The sequence below is a fragment of the Eptesicus fuscus genome, chromosome 9 (genome assembly GCF_027574615.1).
Source record: "Eptesicus fuscus isolate TK198812 chromosome 9, DD_ASM_mEF_20220401, whole genome shotgun sequence".
Classification (NCBI taxonomy): domain Eukaryota; kingdom Metazoa; phylum Chordata; class Mammalia; order Chiroptera; family Vespertilionidae; genus Eptesicus; species Eptesicus fuscus.
The window spans coordinates 89,165,156-89,185,926 of record NC_072481.1 but is presented as its reverse complement, the minus strand read 5'-3'; the positions used below and the strand labels follow the sequence as shown (position 1 = coordinate 89,185,926).

At 45.7% G+C, this 20,771-nt stretch overlaps 1 protein-coding gene across 2 annotated transcripts in view; it reads left to right on the top strand.

Annotated features, from left to right (window-relative positions):
* Positions 1-20,771, top strand: part of LY86 (lymphocyte antigen 86) — a 66,099-nt gene that overhangs the window by 14,940 nt on the left and 30,388 nt on the right. The window contains exon 2 of one of the 2 annotated variants that reach the window (XM_054720930.1): positions 1,152-1,293. The exons of the other annotated variant lie outside the window; for it this stretch is intronic. Within the exon in view, the coding sequence (XP_054576905.1) occupies positions 1,242-1,293 (52 nt within the window). The 5' untranslated portion in view covers positions 1,152-1,241. The remainder of the gene's footprint in view (positions 1-1,151; positions 1,294-20,771) is intronic. 2 annotated transcript variants of the gene reach the window in all.

Below are 20,771 nucleotides of genomic sequence, written 5' to 3'. Positions count from 1 at the left end.
ACGTGATTTTGTGGGCTGGGCTTCTAGTCCTACCTAATAATCCTACCTAATAATAGACAAATATGCAAATGGACCGTACCTTCGCTATGCCCGCGATTGGCCAGGAGGCGCGGGGGGGCGGGACTCGGGGTGGCCGGGGTGGCCGATTGGGCCGGTGGGATGCTGAGCTTGCGTCGCCAGCGGCAGCTCGAGCTCAGCATCTGCGCCATGGCTGTGCTGCGGCACAGAAGGGGCCTCTGGGGCAGCGAGCTCATGTCCCACCATGGACCATCAAAAGCGGGGGAGCTGGGTGCCTGTCCGCTCAGGAACCAGGACTTTCAGAAGCTTCTAGTGGGGCGGAGGCTTCTGAAAGGCCTGGTGCACCAGCGGACAGGCACCCAGCTCCCCTGCGATCGAAAGTAAAAGCGTGGGAGCTGGGTGCCTGCCCGCTCAGGCACCAGGCCTTTCAGAAGCCTCTGAAAGGCCTGGTGCACCAGCGGACAGGCACCCAGCTCCCCAGTGATCGAAAGCGAAAGCGTGTAGGGCACCCTACACGTGCATGATTCAATCATGCACTGGGCCTCTAGTAGGGTAATAATAGCAATGGAGGAGGGTGGTGATGGAGCAGAAAGCATTCTGATGTCCTTGTATTTTTCAGGGAGAGAGAAAGATAATATTCCGTTTTACAAGATGAAAAGTTCTAGAGGTCTGTTGCACAGCAATGTGAATATACATAACACTATTGCACTGCACACTTAAAAGTGATTAAGGTGATAGATTTAATGTCATGTGCTTTTTACCACAATAAAAAATAAATAAATGCCAAGAAAAAAGTTTTTTAAAAAGATAATGTTTAACTTTAAGCTTTGTTAAGTAAAACATGCATTTTAAAATTTCAAGGGTAACTATTAAAAACTAGTAATTAGTATGTAACTTTCAAACTAGTAAAAAAGAAAAATTTTAAAACACTCCAATCAATCCCAAAGAATGCTGGAAAGAAGAGTGAAAGGAACTTAGAAAGATCTGGCATAAAAGAAAGAAAATTCAAATATAAATGAGAAATAATTACAAATATATTAGGAGTCATAATAAGTATAAATTGATTAAAGTAATCTGATTAAAAAAGAATGCCAGATTGAATTCTAAAAATCTGTTCTCTGTGCTCTTTACAGAAATGCTCCTAAAATATACATCTACAGTGACCATCACATTTATTGGTGATCACTGAAAGCAATCCCTTTAAAACTAAGAATGAGACAAGAATGTCCATCATCACATCTATTCAACATTGTACCGAAGACCCTAGCCAGCATAGTAAGTCAAGAAAAATGAAATGCTTAAGGATTTGAAAGGAGAAAACAAAAACATTATTATATGCATACAGTATGATTGTCTATACAGAAAGACCTAATCTAAAAATTATTTGAATTAATGAGAGAGTTGCATCAACAACTTATTTTGGGACCAATTTATGACATTATTTCAGGAGATAGCACAAGTAGCTTTGGTTAATTTGGTTTCATGGTTATAGAGTATACTAGAGGCCCAGTGCATGCACTGGAGGGGGGGCACTCAGCCTGGCCTACCCCCTCTCACAGTCCCGGAGCCCTCAGGGGTGGGAGGCGACCTGGAGATCAGGGGAAGGCGACACCCCCATCACACCTCTGCTGCTGCCACTGCCAACAGCGCAAGCCTTGGCCAGCCCTGGTTATCTGAGCCTCGGGTGGCCCTGAACAGCTGGGCAGCCACCATCTGAGGCTTGACTGCGCCTTGGGCCGGCCCTGGATGACTGGGCAGCTGAGAAGCTGCCATCTGAGGCTTGCCTGCACCTCCGGCCAGCCCTGGGTGGCTGGGGTGCTGAGGGGACTGGGGGACTGCTGCGCGCCTGCCACCCCAGTGGGGCTGAGGGGACTGGGCACCGCCATCTTGTGGCTGTGGGCGCCACCATCTTTGTGAGGGCATGATAGCATATTCCCTCTTTATTAGATAGGATAATTATGTGTATAGATGACAATTGTATCTATTCTCCTCTTGATGAATATTTAGGTTGCTTCCAATTTTTTATAGTTACAAACTGTTGTGAACATTTATTACTTATGTTTTCTGTATCAAAAAACAAATTCTCAGCTCAGGACTTTTCTTTCCAGTTTTCTGAAGCTTAAGCCCAGGTAAAGGTATTTTGGAGAACCGTTCTGAGTTTCACCAGTTTTGTCTAGAAATGTTTCCACACAAGGATAGTTTTTAAATGTTATGTTCTGAAAACACAAACAGATGGCAAGAAAAGGTGACAGTGATGGTGTGAAGGAGAAGGGTGAAGGGTTGAGTTGGGGTCTACTTGAAATTCTGCTGTGATCAACTCATGAGTTATTTTAAACTTGTGTGTGGGATTGATTGGGGAAGGGAAGCTGTGGTTAATTGGCAGGTTACACTCTTCTCATTTACTGATCTGAGGTCAGGTCTCTCGTCTTATTTTTCTTGTCAGTTTGCTATCTTCCTATATAATTTTTTATATTTTTAGCAAAAGTATTCTTAATCTATAATCACGGGGAAAACACTAGAAATTGTGTTGATTCAGAAAACAGAGAAATGAGTCCTTTACTTGGTTAGGAATTTGTTTTGCTGGAAGAAAGGAATTTTGCCAGCAGAAGGCAAAGGAATCTTGTCTCTCCATCATCAACCAGTAAGGGCTGTAGTCCTGTCTTACTTGTGCTGTGGGAATCTAGTCCCAGGTGGTTTGTGTTACATCCATGACAACATGTAAAGGAGAAGCATGGAGGTTCCCTGGAGGCACCTCTCTCCTTCCCATCAGGGAGAGCGCCCTGAAGAGCTCTGGCTCCATGTCACCATGTGAGAGGTGCAGGAAGAAATGGTGGCCTGGCTTTAGGAATAAGGAATTCTGCTTCCTTGATTTCAGTACAAGACATCCTATAGTAGAAGCTCATGATGGAGCCTATAGGTGGAGCCCCTGATAGGATTACTGTCCTACTAAGAGGAAGAGAGCAGAGCTCTGTCCCTTTCATGTGAGCACACATGGAGAAGTCACCATCTACAAAGCAGGATCAGGGCCCTCACCAGGAACTGAACCTTCTAGCATGTTGACCTGGGACTTCCCAGTCTCCAGAGCTGTGAGAAATTAATGTCTATTGTTCAAGCCACCTCGACTGTGATATTTTGTTATGGCAGCCTGATAGGCAACACGTCAGCTCTGTCAGTGGCCTTGCTTCCTAGGAAAAGTGTAAATTGATTTTTTTCTCTTGTGAGTCTGATGGGGGATTGGAAGCAGCAGTAGACAGTTCATTATCATGTGCAGGACAGCAGTACTCAAGGAGGAAGAAAAATATATGAAGTTGATCTCTTACTAGAAAGCATTGGGAAACAAATCTCAAGAATTAACACTTGTTCTGCAGGCCTCTGTATGGCCAAGAGTGGCCACAATTGCATTGGGGGCTCTGAGTGCAGCATTGAAAAGGAAGGGTGGTGGCTAAGTAAGGCACCCCCATCACAGTCATCCAAGCCTCCCTCTCCCCTGTACAGGCATCAAGGACAATTAGCTATGGCTGCTTGTGCACTTCATGGCTCCTAATATTTGCATCACTTCTGGAAAAATCCTTCTCACGTCACAGGGGAAGTTAGCTAGAACCTCCAAGGCTGATGGGTATAAAAGTTGTCAACCCCACATAGGACTACAAGCCACTCTCCTGATTTATCCCTGGGGAACAAGCTTCTATGACAAGAGCTTCTCTCTGAAATGACCGGCCTGCATTGCTGGAGGAAATGTAATCACAGCCACTCAGGAAAAACAGTTGTGCCTTTTCTTATAAAACTAAACACATACCATATAAGCCAGCAATCCAAGTCCTGAGTATGCATCACAGAGCAATGAAAACTATGCTCATACAAAAAGCTATAAGTGAAAAATCGTGACAGCTTTATTTGTAACCAGAGGCTTGGTGCACAAAATTCGTGCATGGGGGGTGGGGGGGTCTCTCAGCCCAGCCTGCACCCTCTCACAATCCGGGACCCCTTGGGGGATGTCTGACTGCGGGTTTAGGCCCAATACACAGGGATCAGGCCTAAACTCTCAGTCAGACATCCCTCTTGCAATCCTGGACCGCTGGCTTCTAATTGCTCACCTGCCTGCCTGCCTGAACACCCCTAACCACTCTGCCTGCCAGCCTGCTCACCCCCAACTGCCCCACCCTGACGGCCTGCTCACCCCAACTGTCCTCCCCCCCCCCCCCGCTGGCCTGCTCACCCCCAACTGCCCCACCCTGTTGGCCTGCTCACCCCAACAGCCCCCACAACTGGCCTGATCACCCCCAACTGCCTCCCACTACCAGCCTGCTCGCTCCCAACTGCCTCCCGCTGCCAGCCTGCTCACCCCCAACTGCCCTCCCCTCCTGGCCTGATCACCTCTAACTGCCTCTGCCTCGGCCCCACCACCATGGCTTTGTCTGGAAGGACGTTGGAAGGTCTCCTGGTCTAATTAGCATATTACCCTTTTATTAGTATAGATTTTATTAGTATAGATAGGCCCATGCAGGCCAAATGTCTCTCAACAAGTGAATGGTTTGACAAATTGCAGTGCATTCACACTGTGAATACTACTCAGCAATAAAAATGAATGAACTATTGACACACAAAACCTGCAAGGATTTCTCAAGGGCATTATGACAAATTAAAAAGTTTAGTCTCAAAAGATTGCATATTGCATGGTTCTACTGATGTAACACTCAAGATGGAAGGGGTGATGGGTAGAGAGAGACTAACAAAGGACAGCATGAGAAAAACCCTTTGTACCTGTATCTTGATTGTGCTAGTGGTTACCAGGTACATGTGAGAAAATTGCATAGAACTACGCGTGAGCATGTGCGCGCGCACACACACACACACACACACACACACACACACACCATACACAGAGGACACATAAAAACTGGTGAAATCTGAAGGTGGTTTGTAGACTTCACCAGTTTTGGTGTCCTGGCTTTGAAACCCAGTTATGGAAGATGTTACATGAGGGGAGGGGAGTTTGCAATTTCCTGGAAGTCTATTATTATTTAAAAATAAAAAGTTAATTATAAAATGAAGGCCTGGCCTGTAGCTTTGAGCCTAACACCCTGCATCTCACTTGCAAGGGTACCGTCCACAGTGCAGATCCCCGCCCCCCAAGTGCAGGCTCCACTGCCCTGGCCTCTAGGGCAGTGGTCGACAAACCGCGGCTCGCAAGCCACATGCGGCTCTTTGGCCCCTTGAGTGTGGCTCTTCCACAAAATACCACGAGCTGGCACACGTACAGTGCGATTGAAACTTTGTGGCCCATGCACAGAAGTCAGTTTTCGGCCTGGGCGAGTCTATTTTGAAGAAGTGGCGTTAGAACACTCAAGGGGCCAAAGAGCCGCATGTGGCTCGCGAGCCGCAGTTTGCTGACCACTGCCCTAGGGCATCTGAGAAGCTGGCACCAGAACAAGTGTAAAGCTTAAGGTGGTGCCAGGGTCCTCCTTTTACAGGTGAGGACATGGCAGCTCAGTGAGGCCAGGTGATGGCCAGCTGTCATCCTAATTTACATTCTGAGTTAAGCGGAAGCAGCTGTTCCTCGAACCACTCCAACAATGAGTGCTCCAACATGGTCAGCCTAGCAGGCCAAAGTGAGCTGGGGTTGTTGTATTTCTGAAGTGTGTGTGTGTGTGTGTGTGTTTATTTATTTAAAGTCTTCAACGGATAAAGAATAGGCATCAATAGGACAGTAATTTAATTCCACATGATGGGCAGATGATCAGCAAAGTCAAGAAAAGGGTGAGAAGGCCAGAACTTATCTGTAAAACACAGGCCAATGATGATGCTGGAAACTGTTTCACCAAAGTGTCTCCTTCTCTGGAAGTCATGGGAAGAAGGTGGAGACCTACCTTTCTGGTGCCACTTTAGCAGTAGGGGAAAGAACATTACATTCTTCCCAGCATCCTTCCAGATGTGACTCCAGGATCTTTAAGGTCCACCCATGTCCCTGCAAACACCTGCCACCTCTGACCTCACCTCTTCAAAAAAAAACTCTCAACTGGTTGCATTTATGATGCTCACGGTGAACAGCACAAATGTAGGACTGGCTTGATTTCACCAGGGGCGTTTGTCGGCAGCTGTGGAGGTCCCAAAAATCACAGGCTCTTTAGAACTCGCTTCTGTGTGCATGCTGTTCTCTGCCCGAAGGCTCACAGGGAAGAGTTGCTGTAGACTCAGGAGACAGACGCCCCATCTGGGTCCATGCTCCAGCCCTCCCAGAGGGCTGACTGTGCACAGTTTCTTTAAACCTTCTTTGCTTCAGTTGCCTTGACTCTTAAAATGAAGGGAATTATTGTATTTCTCTCTTAAGGCTTTAGTGAGGATCTCAGTTAATATCCATATAGTGCTTAGAATAGCACCTGCCTGTGGGCAGAACTATAAAAGTGACCTCTCCTGTCACACCCCGCTGGATCCCCTGCAGCTTGAAGACTAGGCTCTGGTGTCACTGACACCTCCTGCAGTCCCTGACCACCCACGATAGGTCTGAGTGCCTCCCTTGGGCTCTGTGGCATCTTGTGGCAACTGTGTTTACCTTCTTTCTCCTTCTACACTCTAGGTTCTGAAAAATCAGGGGCTATGCCTAAAATGGAATCATCTCTTTGTATCCCCACATGTAGATCAGTGTTCAGCACATAGTAGGCTCTGTAAGCAGGTCTGTGATTGGATCAATAAACAACAGGTATCAGGTTTCTTATCTCTCCTGTCGAAGTTGCATCTCCTACTCTATTTTCTCAGATTGTACCAAAAATAGGAAAATTTAATTTCTGGCATGTTCAGATAGCTACTCTGACTTCAAACATGTGTCCCAAACACAATCTAACTGGAAGAATATTTACTCCCAAGTCTGAGGATTGAGAAATAGGAAGGGAAAGTAGTCCTTATTTCATGTATACCAAGAGAGGGCAAACTAAGGGTATTTTAGGGTTAATTGACTTATTAAACAAGGAAATGTGTTAGCAAAACATTTGAGGAGATAAGCAGGCAGGCCTTTGTCAAAGTCAGCTCAATTACTGTAAAGGAGATCTGTTCCCTCACTTTCCCTGTCTGATTATTGATTAACGTACCTTCATTCGTTCAACAAACATTTCTCCCGCACCTATCACAGTGCAAAGAGCCCAACGGGTGTTGTCAGGAAGGGAATCAGAAAGAGTAAAAGGACTGTGTTGTTTTTGGTTTCTCATTCTCAAACTTTTAAGGAGTTATTGTTCGGAGAATTCTCAGTTTAAACCCTGCTACCTCTCTCTCAAAAGAAGAAAGTTATTCTCTCTGTGTAGCCCGTATGTGTGCCTGTATCCAGGACCAGAGGCAGCCTTGGGAAATGAAATGGTGTCAGGAATAAGGAGGTGGTTGAGTTGCTATTCTAATCCCAAAGGTCCTGGAGGTTTGTGGAGAGACACTGGACACACAACACAACACAACACAACACACTCCACCCAAGTCCCCACCACGGGAAGAGGGTGCCCAAATTCCCAGACTGCAGAGTTGGCGACCTCTTTGAACACAGAGGGCAGAGAAAGACAAAGCTGACCAGGCTGTGAAAGATGCTGCTGTCTCCTTAATTAAGGCTGAAAGTCTTTCGTTTACAACCACAGGCTGTTTTATTTTAATTTGATTTCAGGGACTGCTCTGATCCCATCCACAAATGATGCTTTGCACCCCAGCACAGAGGCCTGACCGAGCCCCTGCAGGTGGCCACCACTCCCGCACAAGCCCCAAAGCTCCCACTCACATCTGCCAAAACCCTGCTGTGTTTCCCCGGAAGTTCTTCCCCACCTTTGGAGTTTGTTATGCACACGCCATGTTTCATGTCCCCATTCCACAACAGCTCTCACTGTCCATAATTTAGCTCTACCCTCCTCATCCCATCTCAAACCTTTCTGTGTCTAGATTAGTGTTAGGCTCAGAGTCAATAATCCTACCTAATAAAAGAGTAATATGCAAATTGACCCTAACTCCGCTACACCCACAAGTCACACCCACCAGCCAATCAGGAGCAAATATGCAAATAAACCCAACCAAGATGGCTACAGCCACAGAGAGCAGGAGAGAGGCTTGGGTTTCCCAGGCAACAGCCCTTGCCAACCTAAGCCTCCACTTAAGGCTACAAAGTTTCAATTATAGAAGGTAAACAAATCCAAACAGAAATGGCGGCAGCTACCGAGCTGGAAAGAGCAGGAGGCAAGGGTTGCCCTCTGCAATGTAGGAAGCCAAGCTTTCCACACACCCTGGCTGGCCTAGGCCTCCACTCCAGGCTACAAAGTTTCAATTGTAGAAGGTAAATAAAATCCAGATACCAGGGCCTCCACTTGGGTCACCAGGGGGCGTGGCTGGCCTGCAAACCACCATAGGCCCCTCCCTCAGGCCGCCCCATGCCCCAAGGGAACCTCCACCCTGATCTGGGACACCCGTCAGGGCAAACCAACTGGCCCCACCCGTGCACCAGGCCTCTATCCTATCTAATAAAAGAGTAATATGCAGATTGACCATCGCTCCAACACACAATATGGATGCCCCCATGTGGTCAAAGATCCTGCCCCCATGTGGACACAAGATGGCCACCACAAGATGGCCACCAGGGGAGGGCAGTTGGGAGGCACCAGGCCTGCAAGGGAGGGCAGTTGGAGGTGATCAACCCTGTAGGGGAGGGCAGTTAGGGGTGACCAGGCTGGCAGAGGAGGGAAGTTGGGGGCAAACACACTGGCAGGGGAGCAGTTAGGCATCAATCAGGTTGGCAGTCGGGCCTAAACGGGCAGTCGGACATTCCTCAAGGGGTCCCAGATTGGAGAGGGTGCAGGCTGGGCTGAGGGACACGCCCCCCCCCCCTCCGTGCATGAATTTCGTGCACCGGGCCTCTAGTCCTGAAATAAAATAGAAAAAAAATTCTCTTAGGGGTTGTTATAAGAATTCTAACTAGCAGAGCCCTGCTTTTTTTGAAAGAATTCCTTAAGGAGTCACTGGGGTAGCTGCTGAGGCCCAGGGACCTGGTGTGGTTTCTTCCCCAGCACTGAGACAGAAATACTTTGTTGTTTCTCTAGAGACAAAAGTTAGAGAGATGATGCAATATTGCCATTTGTGACAACATGGATGGATCTTGAGAATATTATGCTAAGTGAAATAAGTCAGTCAGAAAAAGCTAAGAACCATATGACTTCATTCATATGTGGGATGTAAAATTGAAACTTATGGATACAAACAGCAGTGTGATGGTTGCCAGAAGGGAGGGGCGCTGGAGGGTGCAGGGGGCCTAATATATGGTGACAAAAGATGATTTGACTTTGAGTGGTGGGCACACAATGCAATATACAGAACATGTGTCATTGAAATGTACACTTGAAACTTATATGATCCTATTAACCAATGTTATCCCAATCAATTTAACAAAATAAATAAATAATTTTTTAAAAAAGAGAGGGAGGTAGGCAGGAATATGGTGACAGGTAGCTTATGGGGAGGGGCATGCCTTCCCGAAATCCCCAATCTTCAGAAATTCTATTAAACTTATGGGCAGGTTTGTAAGATTTCTGAAGAAAACTTTGAAGGGGTGAGACTTTAGCCTGGAGGGATGCATTGGCGATCTGGGAGCCCACCCACAAGCGCATGCACCAGGACCGAGTGCAGAACTTGGTGTGGCTTATGAACAGTGGTTTCCAATGAGGCTGAGCTGTGGCATCAGCTGGAAGCACTGAAAAATCTCGATGCCCAGGCAGCACCCAGCCTCCTGGGGTGGGGCCCAGGCCTGGGTGTTTTTAGAGCCACCCAGGTGATTCCAATGTACAGTCAAGTTTGAGAACCAGTGGTGGCAAGCATCCGGACCACAAATTGTGTTCAATGCAATCCTATTTATAGCCCAAGGGCTGGAAGGCCCTCGCTGACATCTAGGTTTTGTTCCAGAAATATCTACTGAACTTGACTAAATTATTTTAAACCTAGAGTGCTCTGGCATTAAAAAGAAAATTTTTAAAAGAAGTTCGTTTCTACAGCTGCAATGAGAATAGTCAGCAGCGCCTTTCTATTGAGAATCTACTATTTGCCTGGGACTGACCTAGATGCTCTACAAACTTCACTTTTCTTGATTCCTACAAAAACCTTCCGATGCCTCTGCTTTTCACTCTGTGCCATGCCAGTGTCTTTTGGGTAGAGAAGCACGTGTCCCTTTGCAGGGCAGCAGTGACCTACCTGACCCCAGCCAGCAAGCATAGCATAATTGGGAAGCTGTTTTTTGGGTTTTTTTGTTCCTTCCTGTGATCAGCCTGCAGCGTAAGAGGAGCAGGGTCTTGGCGCATGTGTTTGGACTCGTTTTGCCTCTGTCCAAAGCTCTGCTTCTTTCTTTTTCTTAGTGCCTTTTTGTGTCTCCCACGTGGCAGCAGGAGGGCCGAGCCACAGGATCAGCACTGAGAGCACTGGAGGCTGAGTCCGCAGACGACAGTCCCTTCCCTGCCCTAGACCTCAGCCTCTTCATCACATGATGGGGATACTAATACCCGGTGTCCTGGCCACTCACAAGATTGGGAGAGAATGGATGATTCAAGTACTAGTATACCTGGGAACTCCCAGTACTCTGGGCTCAGATGCAGTTCTGTAAATGAGCAAGGCCAGCGCTGCCCTCGGCTGTTACCTCCCAGCCAGCTTACCAGTTTCTGTCACTCATGCATCATGTTCCACAGCACCAGACGCCGAGGACAAACACCCAGCACTCACCCTCGCAGCCACACACCATCAGGTGAACCGCCCTGCACATCGGGACCCAGCTCTGGTCCCCTGTCAGAGATGAACAGATTTGTGCGAAATGCAGAAATGAAATATGACGGGTGTATCTGGTGGTGTCTCGATGTCACCAAATACTGCCATGGGTCCCACTGTTCCTCAGCCCGGGACTCATGAAGTCACCAAGGATCCCCCCTGGGAAGGGGGGTCTGCCTGCTTGTGAAACCCAAACCCCCATGCTCAAAGTGCAGTGGAGACATGCTCTGAATTCTACTCTCCCATTAAAAACAAAACAAAACAAAAAAGCAGAACAAGCAAGCTTTACTCCGTTTTCCTATCCCAGGGGGACTGATTCCAGATTAGTTACAGGAAGTTAAACAATTATCAATACCAAACAGAATAGACAGGCTCCCCGATGCTTCTAGACTTGGAGGAGCCCTGGCAGTTTCATCACTGCTTAACCAATACTGGGGCTCCAGGTATCTGGCCTGGTCAAGAGCCTCTTGCCCCAATTGGTCTAGCTAGCAGTGTCTGGTGCGTATGACACAGTTAATACATATGATTGAAAGAGTGGATAGCAACATTGTCATTAAGATTAAAAAGGGGCCAAAATAGACAGAATGAAGTGCGTCCATGGAAGACGTACCTTGCACAGAGAAGACCATAAAACATTGACTCTATGTTGACTATAAATGAGAGAGTGAAGTATACATGTATCTTTTAATGAGTCTATCATTCAGTTGTATGGCATTGTAATTAGATGATGGGAGTGTTGCAATCCAGATGAGAGTAGATGCATTTTCTGATTTGACTTTGTACAACCAAGGCCTGGTGCTCTTCCTGCCAAATGTTGAGGGATCTAGAGACAAGTTGAGGGATCTAGAATTTTGAATTTGGTAGCACCAAACATACCTTTATACTCAATAATGCATTCACTAAGCTTACCAGACAGCCTGCAGATGTTGGAACCCTCTCACATTACAAACAATAGATAATCCACTGTGACGATGTCCATTCCATTTTTGTTGTAGTCAATATCAAGTACATATTTAAGTGAAATGAATGAGAAGCTACATTAGAATTCCCATTCTCAAGCCACTATCTGTCACCTATAGGACAGGTTCTAGTTTTCTCTCATCCTCATGTTAAGTTTCTGTGCTATGTGGCACCATGGTGCCCTCTTGGTAACACACAATACAACTGTGCATTTAGAGTTCATTGTTGATCTACTCCTAAGACCCAAAAGATCAAGCATATCAGCCTCTAATGGGTCTTATTTTTCTTAAGACATTTGACGAGGTATTTCGGATAAAAGCTTGTCTTCATTGCCATTTATCTCTTTATGGTCTCAAATGTTTACATTATGATACAAAAACCATCTCATCCTAAGCTGATGGAAGCCAATCTCAGGTTATTCTGGGGGAGTGGAATTCAGAAGCCAAGGGGGCCATGCAGGTAAATACCCCTTTCCATCAATAATGAATTCCATTGAATTCCATTTCTTTTACAGTTAGAAGCAGACAAGTTGAGGGATCTAGAATTTTGAATTTGGTAGCACCAAACATACATTTATACTCAATAATGCATTCACTAAGCTTACCAGACAGCCTGCAGATGTTGGAACCCTCTCACATTACAAACAATAGGTAATCCACTGTGATGATGTTCATTCCATTTTTGTTGTAGTCAATATCAAGAACATATTTAAGCATTTTGATTACACAAGAAGCCAGGTCATATATCAGACTGTGTGTGTGTGTGTGTGTGTGTGTGTGTGTGTGTGTGTGTGTGTGTGTGTTTCCAATGAAATGTTGACCAAAAAGACTTGAATGGGAATGGAACTACTCTTATCTGAAATAGAGGCCCATCAGGAGTCCTTGCTGTGCCATTCTATAGTGATAAGATTTGACAAGTGTAAAAAAGAAGAGATCAGGAAATGACAGAACAACATAGATTAGAATATATTTGCCACATTGTATGTCATGTCTTTCTCTTCCAAGTCAGGGAAGGAGTGAGGGAAGAGTGGAAGGAGCACACCACAGTGGCATCAAGGACAGACAAAATGAAGGCTAATTTTGTGTTGTTATGATAATGAATTTCCAGCAATGGCGTCTCGCTGAAGCTTTACTCATCATGCTCCTTTTAGCGATTCACAGTGACCCTTTAATGTTTTCCTATGAATCACAACAGGAAAATTAAAAAAACCCAACCAAAATACAGCTACACAAGAAGGCAAATTTTCAGATTCGTGCATAACTAGACCTGTATTGTAAACAGAGTATAAGCTTGTAGAATTGGTAACCATCCAACCTAAAGGAAGATGTCAAGAGCAAATTGTTTATTTTGTTTTATTTGGAAAAGAATTCTGAAAGATGACAGGAATATCTGCTAGCATTTGGACTGGGTCTGGGTTTTCAGCTACACTCAGGAACTCTATCATAAGTGCCAAAGCAAATTCCCACTATTACGATGACGAAGCTAATGCACTAGCACCTTCTCAGAAAGCCTTCTGAGTGTGAGGAGAGATCAATATTAGTGGCCTCACAACTTAGGCTTTCCAAGTAATCGCTGGCGCCCAGCAAACCTGCAAGTACAAGCTCAACTTCCCTTCTGCTATCATCAAAGTATCTGACTTTCTTTCCTTTCCATCTATTTATCCAACCAAGTGACATTCCTGGACACAGCTACTAGAATAGACTCTGGTTATAAAATAGTTCCTACCCTAGTAAAATCCATGAGAGGTGCAAACTAGCAATACTTAGCACATTCGTGATGATAAAGGTATGGAAAGATATACACAGCCTGCAGTGCGAGACCAGAGAAAGGACATATGATGAAAGGGAAGATAGCATCCTGGAGAGGCGTGAAGTTGAGCTGGATTGTGAAGGAACAAAGGCCCCAGAGAAGCAATCAAATTTTTCCTGTATGAGATCTAAACCTCTCACAAGACATTTATTTGAAATTATTCAAATTGATTTTTGCACTGCAGATAGAGGTAAATATGTCTTCTGAAAGTAGAGAATTAAAGCAAGAGCCATTTATCCAGCAAATAGTGAGTTAGCACCTGCCATTGCAGGTGCATATCAGACACAATGAGAAGGGGAGGGTAATCAAAGACATAAGAGGATATAATATAACTAGAGGCCCAGGGCATGAAATTCATGCATGGGTAGGGTCTCTAGGGCTGGCTGGTGATCAGGGCCTATCAGGGCCTTCCAGCTGCTGGCTGGGGCCTTCCTTCCCTAACTACCAGCTGCCAGCCAAGGCCTTCCCTCGTTCCATGCCACCCCCTCATGGTCAGCACACATCATAGTGAGCGATCGAATTCCCGGTCTCCTGGTCAAACTCCCGAGGGGACACTTTACATATTAGCCTTTTATATATATAGATAAGATATAATAGAAAAATCCTGCCCTGGAGGATCAGACATTCATTGGGGATGCAAGGCATTATCACATAACGTATTGAGTAAGTACACAATGCAGTCTGTTACATGTTAAATAACTGGCATAAATCATAAGTTCATAGGAATGGAGAGAAAGAAGCTTGTGGGATGAGGTAACATTTCCCATAGAGGTCAGGATTTGGATAGAAAGGCAATGAAATCATAGATCAGATCATGTCACCCACTCCCTCTAAAATCATCATTGGCTCCCAGGAAGTTATTGGCTCACTCTTGGTGCTTCCACAGGACCAGGACATCCCTATTCATAATACTCCTGAAACTGAGATGGCTTTTTCTAACCTCTGTATCCCAAGCACTCCACATATTTCCTGCCACTGGTAGGGGCTCCAAAACTTCATCCCACAAATGTACAGAGCCATTTAGAGGCATTTAAATCTTGAGCTAACTATTGACCATAGTGGGAAGGGCTGTGAATGCTCAACTGGAAGAGCTGTTGAGGATTCGGGCAGCGTGACACAAAAGGCCCCTGTGGTGGGGGACTCTATGTCTCAACTTGTTAGGCTCTGGCGCCAGCTGTTCGGTGAGGATGTGCTGTGAAGGCATTGTGGGTGTGATTAACATTTACAATAAGAAGACTTTGAGTAAAGCAAACTGTCCTCCACACTGTGTGGGGGTCTGATCCAATCAGCTGAAGACCTTGGGAGAAAGGACTGAGGTTTCCTGAGGAAGACAAAGTCCAGTCTCAAGACTGTGACATGTAATCTCAAATTTCTTGCCTGCTGGCCTGTCAGCTGTGTCCACCAACCCAAACTATGTGAGGCAATCCTTTATAATAAACCTCTCAGGTAGATAAATAGATGATAGATACATAAATTAGATATACTATATGTATTTACTATATGCACTGAGTGGCCAGATTATTATGATCTCTGAACACATAATCTGGCCACTCAGTGTATATAGATATATATTAGAGGCCCGGTGCATGAATTCGTGCATGGGTGGGGTCCGGCCAGCCTCACCAGGGGGAGGGGACATGGGCAGTTGGCCGGCCTGCCTGCTGGTCGAACTCCTGGTGAAGGGGACAATTTGCATATTAGCCTTTTATTATATAGGATATACAGTGAGTGGCCAGATTATTATGCGTTCAGAGATCATAATAATCTGGCCACTCAGTGTATATTATCTATGTAATACCTATACAGGATGTAATTACAAAGGCAGTGTTTATTAAAATACATTTCATTTTCATTTAACAGCTATCAGCTTTTTAAGTGTGTATACATTTTTGGGACACCCTGTATATTATACATATACAATAGCACATGCATATTCTCTAGAGAACCCTAACATACCCCTTTTATTAAATAACAAGAAGCTACCTGGTACTATTTTATTAAGCAACCAGAAGCAAACCAGCTTCACTCACAATCTCTTTGCCCAAGTGTTTCTCCTCTCCATAAACTGTTAGAGTTGATCTCGCCAGTGCAGCTAAGCTGTGTGTTAATGGTAAAGCCTCCCCATTCTCTATTGTCCTTCCCTCCCCTCCCCAAGCTGTGCCTCTATTGAAAGCATGCTATGAAATATGCTTTGTAATTTCTAACTCCTAGAGTCAGCCTGTATTCTGCTCACAGAACATGTAGGAAGCAACACCAGCTCCTAAAGTAATGGGGTTACAGGGGTGAACCAGAAGGTTAAGCTATAGTATTAGAAGAAAAGTCAGTGTTCTGGGTCTCAGATGTCATCCATCTAAGTACTGGGTGGGTGCAAGGACAAAAAGAGAGAGGGAAAGGGGGAGGGAGGGAGAAAAGGAGAGAGAGAGAGAGAGAGAGAGAGAGAGAGAGAGAGAGAGAGAGAGAGCCTGGAAAGAGGGGGAGAGAGGTACGGGAGTGAGAGGAGGGAGAAGAAGAGAGAGGTGGGAAGAGAGCAGAAGAGAGGAGGGCAGCAGGAAGAGGGAGAGGGAAAGAGAAGAGAGAGGGAGACAAACTTCATGCAGCAGGAAGGACATGGACAAGCGTGGGGATGGACTTGGATACGAACCTGGGAGGCGAGCGGAGGTGAGGCTGGAGGAGCACCAGCTCCTTTTCGGGGTGGCGCTGCTGTAAGAACCCCACCTCCCATGGGGCAGGGGAGCCAGTGTTCACCCACCCTGCATCAGGTTTTAAAACCTAAGCAATAGAACTGTAAGCCATGTATGTGCACACAGCACACAGATGCACACACAAGCTCATGTAGAACTGGTAAAATCTGAATAAGTGCTGTGAATTATATCTATGTCAGTTTCCTAGTTTTCATACTGTGCTATATTTTATGTCAGATGTTACCATGGGGGGAGCTGGGTAAAGGGTACCTAAAACCTCGCTTTATCTCTTTGCAACTTTCTGTGAGAATATAATTATGTCCAAATATGAAGTCAAACAAAACCCCTCAAGCAGAGCTATGAAATAGAAAAATGGCATGAGCAGCATGAGAGTTGGCTCCTCCTCTATCCCTCAAACCACCCAACCAGAGACCAGGCTGCAGGGCGCCCAGCGATGCCCTGACTCGGGACTTACTGACATGAGCCTGGGAAGACACTGCCCAGGGCCCACCAGGCTCGCAGCCTCCCTGTCCTTGGTTGGGGAATGCCCCTCCCGAGGCTGTGCCAGTGGGTTTTGTTTCCTTCCCCTGGGTCCAGCTGAGACCCGAACTCTGGTTAGAAAATACCCAGGTGAGCTTGTCTTCTCCTGGACGACCGCCCAGTCCCAGCCGGGCCCCAGAGAGCACAGGCCACCTCCAGAGCTTCAGGCACAAGAATGTTTCCGGAGCTGAGATATGTGAGACCCTGCACAGGCTAAGCCCTCCTGTTTACCTAGGTCTGGTCCACTCCGTGGGTGATCCCGAAGCAGTTCCAGGACACGCTGGCGGCTGCTGCTGCCCTTGGAGAGCCAGGCAGATGCTGCGCTGCTTTCCCGGAGCCACTTCTCAGTCCCAGGGGACTAGCTCTCAGCTGTTGGGGGCGGGGGGGGGGGCTGCTTCCATGCACCCATGTCCCAGGATGGTGGGGGCAGCAGGGCGATTTTGGGCACGCTGGGCTCACTCACTCTAAGTACCATCTTCCATTGGGTGGCAGCCATACATGTCGACAAGGAACTCAGAGGCTAAGGAAAAATACTTTACATGAGCAGATTATATATTTTACCATGAAGCTTCGCTTCTTTGCTCAGTTTGTTTGCTGCTCTCTATTCAATGACGAGTCTGGAGGAAACATTCTCTCTGCCCTGGAAGCCTGAGAACACCAACTCTCACTAACTTTCCAATTTACTCTTTCACAACATCCAAGTTCACGTAACCCAATGTGTATGTATTGCAAATCACCTGAGCAAGTGCCCAAGGGCAAGTCTCTGCCTCGCCCCCGTCAGTTCAAATTCTTTATAAAGAGAACGACTTTAAACATGCAATCCACCACCTTTTATTTTGGCAGGTGATTCTGAGACAGTTGGTAATCTGGTAACTGACAAAGCAATTCTTTAAAGCAGTGGTTCTCCACAGGGTGAGGGTGTCCCTCAGGGGATATTTGTCCATGTCTAAAGACTTTTTTGGTCCTCACAGCTGGAGTTGGGGGCAGGCGTGCTGCTGGTATCTAGTGGGGAGACGCTAAAGGTGCCTTCTACGATGCACACCACCACAAAAAAATGTGCATGTAACTCTTATTATTAATTCAGCAAACAATTATGTGGAACCTGTATAATCTTAAGGCATTATGCGGGCCCTGAGGCTGGGGAGCCCGCTTGGCAGCATCTAGTGGAGGAATGTCAGAGGTCTTCAGACCATATAGTGAAATGTAGGGCATGCTGAGTGCCTGAGTGCAAACACAACCCAATAGGGGGAGGATGTGAGATTGTGAGGATGGACTTGGGGAATCGGAGGAACTGATGTCATGTCCCCCAAGATGACTGCAAGCTGCATATTCACTCTCAAATGTGAAACTGAAATAACTGATAGGAAAGATCGCCAAACCCAAGGAGCTTTTCCAGCAATCTAATATTCTGTTTTTATAAACACATCTTCAGAAAGCCTACTGCTTTCTTTGTGACTTTGTTCCTTATTACGATTATTTTCCTAACAATATTTTTCCAGGATCAAAGACATATTTTATTTCCTTCTTTGTCCTTAGTTTATTCTCTCTATCTATATCTTTAAATATTGATAAACACACAGTATCATTCTGTAACTGCTAAGTAGCTAAGCATTACACACTAGGCCTCTTATTTTTCCTCAGGTAGCAACCTAAATTTATTCACAATTTTCAGATGTACTTTTCTAAACATCTGTTAGTTGGACTCTCTTTTTCAATACCAAGTGCCAAGTATGTAATAGAAACAATTGCATTTTTACCCCCTTCTCCTACTTGCCAAGCTGAAGGAAGCCCTTGGACAGCACAGAGATGTTTCTGAAGAAAAATGAGAGGAGAAAATGGCTTTCCCCCCAGAAAAGTTAGCGGCCAGGTTAAAGGTCACTAGATTTGGTTTACAAGGCTGAAATTGCCTAGCGATCATTTCTACAGCAAAAGCCACAGACAATTATGCATCCCCCAGGTCAGCAATGTGGGTGATGAAACTGTCTGGCACACTATCACTGACAAATGTGAGCTCATAGCTCAGCTGAAATTGAAACCAGTTATGAAAGAGAACTAGCAGATGCCACAGGCCTGCACACAAATATTCCAGGCCATCTTTCAAATCAAGTAATGAACATGCATCTTTGAGGCTCTGCTTTGTGAATGCCTCTGCACAACACTAAGAGGCAATTAATTATGTGTTTGTTTGTTTTTAATTCTGGTTTTAATCTTGACCCTGCTAGTTAATAGCACCTCTCTGAGTCTATATTTTTTTTATCTATGAAATGGGGAAAATCATACCTATCTCTCAAGATCATTATTTGTTGTAGCGGTCTGGACCTGATCAGGAAAACAGGACCACATCAGTTATTTTAACAGAGAATTTAATATAGGGAATTGCCTAAGCAGTTCTTAGAGAACCAAAGAAGCAAAAAGGGGACAGTGAAGATGCAGTTACCACCCCAAAGGCTGGGAAAGCAGAGGGCAGAGGTTGGAGCTATTAGAACCCAAAAGCTTGACAGAAGAGCCCTGTGGGGCTGTAACACCCACTTCGGGAGAAGGGGTGACAGCTTCTGAGGTACTGTCATCACAGGAGCTTCGGGCCGCAAAGCCGAGCCTCTGCTGATTCTGGGAAGGTGCAAATGAGAGTTGGACATGAACCAATTGCCACTGACAGGGTGACCTGCCCTCACCAGGTGACACTCTCAAGTACTAGCAAGTACGCAGGAAGGAGCAAGTCTCTCCTCCCGCTCAGCCTCAGTTTCCCTCTGGCACCTCTAGCAGAGAAGAAATGTGATTTTGAAGAGCCCCAGCTTCACAAAGCAAGAGTTGGGAGGCTGGGTTTGGAGCTGAGAGACAGTGGCTTATTACACGGCCCTTTCATCCGTTCATTATGTGATTTATCCAGTGCTTGCTGTGTGTCCGATCATGAGGCTCTCTGCTAGATGCTGGGAGTCTGAAGAATTCAATGGAAAACTCTTATAAATAAAGTGAGCAGCTCAGGGACTAGTGCAATGTAGACCCAGCTCTCCTCTCTCAGGCCCAGTGAGAAACATAAAGGAAAAAGGAATGGAAAACAAAACAGCAGCTCCTGCCTTTTAGGAGTTCTGCATTATGGGGTAAATCAAAGAGCAAAGTATAAAATCATACATGTTTGTGCACTTTAAAAAGTATTTCAGACATAACTGCTTTAAGGATTCAGCAGCAAACAAATATTTCGGTGACTATCAGGGAAGCTTTCACAAAGACAAGGGGAATGAGCAACACCTTAGTACTTAGACAATGTCCCAAAGGGGTGAGACGACTATAAATGGGAGGAAGCGCGTGCGTAACTCAAGCACGGTGGGAACTTCCTGGGTGCTTACATTGCAGCCCCGACCTCAGGGAATGGAGGATGGCTTTGTGACATGGAGGGTGGAAGATGGGGCCGGTAGAACATTTCTTGACACTCTTCTAGGGGATAGGTCAGTGATCGGCAAACTGTGGCTCGCGATCCACATGCGGCTCGCGAGCCGTGATTTGCCACTCTGTTGACTAATGAGTTTGCCAACCACTGGACTAGACTAAATGTTACCGTGTATTTGGAAGCTGTGAGGATTAGGCAATTGTGGCATATTGTGTGCAAAGAGGTAAAGGGTAGTATATGACATTGGTCGGCAAACTCATTAGTCAACAGAGCAGCAAACCGCGGCTCGCAGTTTGCCGACCGCTGGGATAGGTGAACCACTGAAAATTTTTGAATAAGTAGATGTTATGTGTAAAAAAGTGATCTTTGTAGTCCTTATCAGATCTAACATGATACCTTACATATAGTGAAATATTTGGGGGGAAAAAGCCTTACATTGAATAGGATGGGATGGAATGGGATGGAATTTTTAAGACAGGTCTTAATTTTGAAAATCTGCATATAGATTCTTCTGTTTTCATTATAACAACAAATACTTTGTGAAGTGTTTTGTTCAATCAATGAGCAATTTTAAGTCTAAGTTCAGGAAATAAAAAGATTCAAGCAATGATAAAAAGTTA